General features: G+C 45.5%; 1 protein-coding gene across 3 annotated transcripts in view; it reads left to right on the forward strand.

The window, feature by feature from the left end:
• The window catches only part of PRKCQ (protein kinase C theta), an 85995-nt gene extending 81415 nt beyond the window's left edge, over positions 1-4580 (forward strand). For all 3 annotated transcript variants that reach the window (XM_074942682.1, XM_074942683.1, XM_074942684.1), the window contains one exon: positions 1528-4580. In XM_074942682.1, coding sequence (XP_074798783.1) covers positions 1528-1683 — 156 coding nt within the window. In that variant the 3' untranslated portion in view covers positions 1684-4580. The remainder of the gene's footprint in view (positions 1-1527) is intronic.
• The last annotated feature ends 3994 nt before the right edge of the window (positions 4581-8574 follow it).

The following is an 8574-nucleotide window of genomic DNA, read 5'->3' on the forward strand; positions in this document are numbered from 1 at the left end:
GCCACTGGTTCTCCCTACCAGCACTGAAGCTGGCACCAACAGCCAATCAGAACAGCCTGCCTGGAGAGCACCAGCGGGATTCAGACCAACATTTCCAAATGTAGTCGCCCCTAGTCAGACACTCTGGGCAAAATTTTCAAGCTCCGGAATCTAATGTCAGGGACTTCAACCCACATTTAGGCACCGAGGGCCTTGTTTTTAGTTGTGCTGATTTCCCACGTGCTTCATTGACTTCATGTGGAGTTGTGGGAACTCTTTGCTTCTGCAGATCAGGCCCTGATTCCTCAACATGGATTGACTTTGGACACACAGGATAGACAATGTTGGCCTTTGGTTAAGTGCCTAAGTATACACAGAAGCACCTAACCATAGACATCCAAATGTGAAAATGCTGAACCTAACTTCTGGCGCCCCATGCAGTGCTTAATTTGTGCCAGGGCTTGCCAGGGCTGAGTCTCGGCACCTCTAGGCTTGGTAGTTCATAGCCCCACCCACTCTGGGCTTTCTGCTTCCATTATGAATGTAAAAAAACTATTTGAGCCCCGGCACATCTTTCATTACAAATTAAGCACTGGCTCCATGGGATTCTGCTTTATTATGGCACACAGAATTAAGGTACAAGGCCAAATCAAACCATCAGCTTCTCTGTGAAATCTGGAGAATACTCATAGAATCATAGACTATCAGGGTTGGAAGGGACCTCAGAAGATCATCTTAGTCCAACCCTGGGCCAATCCCCAATTTTTGCCCCAGACTCCTAAATGGCCCCCTCAAGGATTGAGTTTACAACCCTGCGTTTAGCAGGCCAATGCTCAAACCACTGAGCTATCCCTCCCTCCAACAGCTGATGTTGTCAATAACAGCAATAGCATTTGTATAGTACTTACAACACAGCATTTATGTCGAGCATTTTACCTTCAAAGTTATTTCCAAACACAGGTTAATTAGCCTGCACAGACAGATACATAAGCATAATTATCCCTGTTTTACAGAAAAAGAAACCAATTCTCTAATATCCCTACATGGTAGAATTCACTGGAGTCACAATATTGCCCATATAATCTGTACTCCCATTTACAGTACTTAGATATCACGGTGAGAGATAGGTGATTGACACCAAGGTTCTGGATACTTTGATACCACACTGATACCAAGGTAACCAATACCAGGATGATGGATACTTAGGTCTGGTCTACACTTAAAAATTAGATCGAACTAACTACATCGCTCAGCACTGTGAAAAATGTTGCACCCTGAGCACCATAGTTAACCGCTAGTGTAGACGTGGCTAGATCAGTGGAAGGATTCTTCTGTCACGCTATGTACCGCCTCCTGGAGTGGTGGATTAACTACATCAACGCAAAAACCCTTTCATGGACGTAGGAAGTGTCTACACTGTGTAGACATGCCCTTAGATCCCAAAGGTATGGGTGACTTAAATATACCATTAGATTAGATTTAGATGAATGGTAAATGCTATGAAAAGAAACAACTGTTTTTTCGTTATTTCCTTTTTCCTTCTTGAAGAAATCCACAAGTGACTGTAGCAACTTTGACAAGGAATTTCTCAATGAAAAACCTAGACTGTCGTGTGCAGACAGAGCGCTGATTAACAGCATGGACCAGAATATGTTCAGCAACTTTTCATTTGTGAACCCTAAAATGGAGAGGATGTTATCCTGAGATCTGCCCTCCCCGGCACCTTCCTCGCTAAAGGAATTCTGTGAATTGATTTGAGTAACACTTCTATCAACTGAAAACCAAGAATGGTTCACTTTGATGAGGACCTGAACAGAAGCACTCACCAGTGAAAGCTGATACCGTGTTTGTGGGTTTCCACCTGGTTGTATCCTGTAGCAGATGCCAAACGTACTTCACGAATGGCCAACTCTCTTTCTGGTCTCTCTTGGTCTCGCTCTCTTTTCTGCATGCTCTTGAATTTGAAGGCAATAGAAAAGGAGTAGATACAAAATCCTGTTCACCTTACTCACACACATAGCCGGTGGGACTCCTCGTGTGAGTAAGACAACCACATTTCGGCCCTAGCGGCGCGTTTCAGATTTGCTACTCCAGTGTCCAGTCCTGACGTTCTTATTGAGGCCTAATTTCCATTGAGTAAAGGGTTGTGTGTTCAAGAATTGGACCTCCTAGAAGACTACCTTTCCAGGTAGGTCTCTTTTCAGCCCCCACCTGTGCACCTGTAAAATTGCATGTACACCTACATGTACACGGCGAAGACAAACACCGGCCTGCACGCTTTAAAAATGCCTTTATTTGTGCAAGAGCTAGAATTTGCCCACACAAAAAAACCTTGGGACAGACGGGCTTTGTGGGTGCAAATTCCAGCACTTGCATGCACATAAATGTTACATTTGCCTAGGTGTGCATGCAGGGATTTACACTTGCGCAGGCTGGGGACATGTATAAGTGATCTTCAAACCACAGACTAAAAATCAAGCTCTACTTCAATGCACTGAGGCTCAGCTCTGAGCTTTATTCCTCACATCTGCACTGTATGGGTGTGTCTATGCTTCAAGCTGGGGGTGCGATTCACAGCTCGAGGAGACATACCCACGCTAGCTCTGATTGAGCTAGCGCGCTAAAATTAGAGCATAGCTGTGGCGGTGCAAGCAGCGGGAGGATCGAGCTGCCCCAAGTTCATGCCTAGCATCTCAGTGTGTCTTTAGCCCACCATCTCACAGCACTGCATCTCAGTCTATCTTTAGCCCGCCAGCTCCATCAGAGCTAGTGTGGGTCTGTCTCCTTGAGCTGGGAATCACACCCCCAGCTCCAAAGGTAGACGTACCCTATGGGTGTTCATTCAAACAGGACTCTCTAAACCAGGGGTTCTCAGGACAAAATTTTTCATGGCCTCAGAGTGCGGCCACCAACTCTTGCTGGTGGCCGCTCTCACACTTTTCCCTAAAATACTTAATCAGCTTTAAGAAAAACAATTAAATATGCACATATGCACGTCCATATCATTATAATTTATTTATTGCTAGCTAGTAAGTCCATTGTGAAAAGTGATATTAACGTACAAATACTGCTTTTCACAGCAGACTTACTCAGCCCTGCCAAGCCTGGGGACAAATTAAGCCCTGGATGAGGGGCTAGGGGAGGCAGGGGGCGCTAGAGCCTGAAGTCCTGCCACCCCGAGCCTAGGGCCTGCCACTGTGCAGCTGAAGCCTGGGATTGGAGCCCGAAGCCCCACAGCCAGAGCCTGCCAGCCCACCACCCCAGGACTGAACCCCAAAGCCTGAGCCCCACCGCCCATTAGGAAGGTGGGGAACCCACCGGCTGCCTGCTCCTCCAGCATTGTGCCCCAGGTGTCTCCAGAGGGGGGCAGGGCCCAACCCCTGCTGGCAGCCCCAGCAACTGATACCAAGGTGGTGCATCCAAGAGCAACAGGGAGAGGGAGGGGCTTTCACTCCCCCCACACACACATCCCAGGGGCCTCTGGTAGCAAGAAAAGGCCATGGTGGCCGCATTTGAGAAACGCTGCTCTAAGCTCCTGTCCCAGCATCTGCCAGATTCAGGGTAAAATCAGGGCTGGATTCTCTTTGGGGGAGTCTCTTCTTCCTAACACGTGGTCAGGAATATGGAGAGACTCTCCCCCAAAACATAATTTAGGGATTTGGGCCTCCAGTCATTGTCCTGTAGGTATTAACTTGAAAGATAGTATTCAGTACTTTCAAAGACTGAACAACTAAATACTGCTACAAATGATGCTGCCCCTGCTCTTTGGTATTCAGCAGGGACCTGAACCAAGGTACAAAACTGCACACGACACTCTAAAGATGAGACAATACATTGCATGTTAATGGCAATTATTTTCTCTCAACTGTTGACAACAAGTTGCTGAGCTATTATGTTCTGTTTCGGGCAAAAAAATATCGTAGCAGTAATGAGATTTTAGTGGAAATCCTTTACAATAAATGTACGCTGTCTTCTGAGATTTGCAAAACCATCATCCTACTTATTTAGTTGCCGTTCAAGAGATAAATGGAAAGATCTAATGCCTCTAAGTTACTGCTTTTCACTAATAGTCTAATGGAAATATTTACCCTGGTTATCATGTCAAAGCGGGAATAAAGAGCCAGATTCTCTGCTCTGTTGACTTCAGTGGAGCTATGTTGGTTTATTCCAGCTGAGGATTTGTATGAATATTTAGAGATTTCCAAGGGCAATGTCATGTTAATGACTCGATTCAATTAAAACTGTCACAGGCTTTCTACCTGTACAACCACGTTCTGGACATCAGTGTCAGTGACCATGGTCCCATGTGAGGGAATGGGCACTCACCATAGTACGGTGATGGGCAGCAGTATGAAAATCTAAGACAGAAAAGAAAACCACCTTGCTGTTAAAAGACTATCCCAGGAATGTGAGTCTCCTGCCTCTTGAGAAGTCGTTGTTTGTGCTGTATGAAACGTAGGCGAAATCTGTGCATACTGTTTGCCGCTAGTCATCATGTTTAATTAGATTCGTTAACATGAATTTTTAAAATGTCAGTGCTGTTTGTACAGTTTAATAAAATGTTGTGTATGATTGGCGAGTGAGTGTAAATGTGATTAAAGGGGAACAAAGAAAGGACACACTCAGAAAAGCCATTCAAATTGTGACGGGCGCTCTGCTGCGTGTTCTTCGGGGGCATTTCAACCAGGTGGTAAGGAACCAAAGTCAGGACACATTTGAGTATTAAAACCTGTGCTATGGACTAACGTCTATTTCTGCACAACAGCAACTGTAAAACCAAATTGTACCCTTACGTGGGAGCACACACCTCCCGCTGATGTCAGTAATGGGATTTGCTTGTGCATCGTGGGCCCAGATCCTTAGCAGGTGTATCTCACTTTCGCTCCATTGAAGTCGATGGAGCTATGCCAGTTTATACCAGCTGAGCATCAGGCCTTTAGTATCTAAGAGAAAAAATTGATATTATAAGAAGGGAAACTGGATCAAAGAAAAGAGCCAAATTCTCCTCTTAGTGACAAAGGGGGTTGCATGGGAATAACAGGGAGGTATAACATCCACCATCATGTTCCAAATATGCTTACAGGGGCCTAAATTTAGGCACCCAGTGTGTTATTTTAAAAAGAACTCAGTGTTGGCTTAAACGTAGCTCCCATTGAAGTCAATGGTTAAACTCCCATTTACTCCAGCAGGAGCAGAGTTAGGCCAATCCTGTGTGCTTTTGAAAATCCCACACCTAAATCCTTAATTGGGCATGTAAGAGAGGATGGCCTGGTTCTTACTGGTGCTCAGCACCTGCTGCTTGCATTGAAGTCAATGGGAGCTGTGAGTGCTCAGCACTGCTGATAGGAAGGAAACTTCCCATTAGGTTCTTACATTCAGAATTAGGAGTCCATTTTTAGCCATCTAACTTTGAAAGGGTTGGTCTTTCTGTACTTTAACCTAGAGTGATGGATGGGCAGGTTTTAAAAAAAGATCTACATCAATAGAAATAAAATCACTTCACTTCCTGCTTGTTGAATTCCAGACAAGCCTATTCTACTCCTGAGGGAATTCTGTGCCAAAAAATTAAAAATTCTGCACAGGATATTTTAAAATTCTGCAAATTTTATTTGTAAGAATAACACTATATAAGTATGCCAGTTTCAATTATTTTGGACATTTATTTCAAAATACCTGTCAGCAAGTATGTCTGTAACAATAGAGATATACACATGTACAGTAATGTCCCCAAGATCCCAGATTTGAGCACCATCCCTTAATGAGTACCAACAGTATGCTCAGGGTTATACCAGAATAACTGTTGAACTGAGCTGTCTTTTGGCTCAGATTCAACTTCATAGTACTGTGGATTTGCATTGCAGACATACAATTTCTGCCATTTCACTTGCTCCCCCTAAAGTAGAAATACTGCCAAATAGATACATCACTGATTGCCTCTTAAAAGCATATCACATTTAATATCTGAACTGGCTCCTTGTCTCCTACTTTGATTTTCTTCTGAGTTTTGGCTCTGAGGTTTCTTACTATTACCTAATCCTGTCTGGTGTTCCACACTGAGGGACTAAGACAAGTTTCATTATTAGCATTGTCAGATTAATTAGAAATGAACCCAAATCAAAACCTTATTTACCAACACCCCTCCCTTATAGGAAGCTTTGGATCTCAACTTTGTGGTCAGCCCATATCTCCAATGGAATGAACAAAACCTTTGAGATCCAAGACTTTCAAGAAATTCAGAGCTGGGTTTGAAAAGTCTAATTTGAATGGTATCGTTCTGAACTGTTGCCTAAATGGTTCCCATTTCTCCTTCCCCCTACCCATACAAACCATCTCTAAATAGCCATCCTCTCTCACCAACAGAAACTGGTCCGATAAAAGATATTACCTCACCCATCTTGTGTCTCTAATATCTTCACTCATTAGACATGCAAACTCCATCTCCCATCTGTAACACTATCTCCTGACATTCTCAAGCTGGTTCAGCGAAACGCTGGAGGAAGTACTGTATTTCCTTAGCTTTTAGTGCAGAAGCTCTGGTCAAACACAAACAATGGCTACATGCAGAAGAAAGATGGTCTAGTGGCTGGGCACCTCCCTAGAACTTGGGAGACCTGGATTCAAGTCCAGGCTCCACCACATGCTTCCTGTATGACCTTGGACTCGTCTCTCTGGGACAGATTTGCAAAGGATTTAGGTACCTAAGGCCAGAGTTTCACAGATATTCAGGCACCTAAAAGTGCAGATAGGTGCTTAAGCGCTGACTCCACCCTTTCCTGCCCCTGCTCCGGCCCCTCCTCTGAGGCCCCGCCCTCAGTCCACCTCTTCTTGACCCAGCTCCACCATTGAGGCCCCCGCCCACTTGCAGCTCTCTGCCCTCCCCCGAGCTCCTCCCCCCGCTGATCAAGTGGGGGCCCCAGCTGTGGCTGGTGGGTGCTGAATACCCACTATTTTTTCCCCTGCGTGCTCCAGCCCTGGAGCACCCATGGAGTCAGGGCTATGCCTATGTGGGATTTTCAAAAGTACCCAGGTGCCCAACTCCCAGAGGAGTTAGGTGCCTCACCTGCGTAGGCACTTCTCGAAATCCCACTAGGTGCCTCTCTGAATCTTTCGGTCCCGAAATACCTTTACAAATCTGGGCCTCCATGCTTGAGTTCCCCATCTGTAAAATGGGGTTAGAGCATGTCTCTACTTCACAGGGATGTTGCAAGGATAAATATATGAAAGATTATCAGGTGCTCAGATAACTACGGTAATAGGGGCCAGACACCTATGTAAGAAACATAGCTAGACATGCTATAATGTGATCACTCTTCTCCACTCAGCTTCATGTGGCAGATTTTTACTTCTGCTCTCCCTACATGCTCAGTTGGACTGACGTCGTGGGAAACCAGGTAGGGAAGAAGAGCAATATATTGGAGCTGAGATCTGAGAGGCAAACACAAAGCATGGATTTCCCTGGCTGGGTTGCTGGGTATTCAAATGACACTTTGCCCCTAGAGTAGTGCCATGTTCACTGGGGCTGAGGTTATAACCAAAGTTGGGATGGGATGGACGCTGTCCAACCAGCTTTTCCCCTCTTTTGTGCACTGATGTCATGAGCCCGCCCTTTGTTTGCCAAACAGGAATCCCTGGTAGAGCTGATCAAAACACAGCAAACACTTTTCACAAAGGAGAAAATGTCCAGACATTTAAGAGATGTGCACCAGCTCTGATTCTTGAACCACGAAGGGAGAGAAGACCCAGGGATCGTGCACACCTAGGTAAGTTGTATTACAGTGGCCGCCTAGAGAAGCTCGCCAAGAAAATGCAGGAAGTCAAAACATATGAGATGAAACTAGTTTCCTTCAGGGGCCACTGATGTTTTGGAGGCTTTTGTTATGTTAGCCCACAATAGACAATGGAACCAGGTCAGTGTTAAGGGGTGCCAGAAGCCAAAAACATATCCTTGCACCTGTCCTGAGAAATGAGCAAACGGCAGAAGATTTACCCCCATCCTGCTGACTGATCTGGTGACTGCTCAGTTGTCGTTAATCTGAGAGAAAGAGTCAACAAATCACAGAGCCTGGTTCTTCCACCAGCGTAACCAGTTACACAAGTGTAACTGCCTTGATTCCAGTGGCATTCCCCTGTTTCACATCGGCGTAAGTGAGATCAGAATCAAGCCCGGCGTAGCAGATACAAATCGAAAAGATCTGATAGCTCGTCCATCTCTGACAGTTCAACCAGCTACCAACCATTACCTAGCGGTGTGCCCAAGGCCTGCAGGAGTTACTCCAGCTGTGATGCTGAAGTAATGCCCATCGAATGGTTTTGTTCCCATTCCACAGCCTGAGGGGACAGGATCCCTGGAGAGATCCCAAACGTCCAGCCCAGTTACTCAGGCTAGGCGCTAGCTGAGGATTTGTCTGTAATTAATGCAGGTTAAATTCAGTATCTGTTAACATCCAGCTGGGTCATCGTCTATACAAGGACATAGGGTGCATGTGTCACCCTCACGCAAGCGTAGCCAAAGGGAGCAGTCTGAGGAAGTGAGATAATTTGAGTTGCTGAATCATCCTCTGTGGTTCGGTGGTTGAGCACCCCAAGCTTTTAACA

This window comes from Natator depressus, chromosome 1, assembly GCF_965152275.1.
Source record: "Natator depressus isolate rNatDep1 chromosome 1, rNatDep2.hap1, whole genome shotgun sequence".
Lineage (NCBI taxonomy): Eukaryota > Metazoa > Chordata > Testudines > Cheloniidae > Natator > Natator depressus.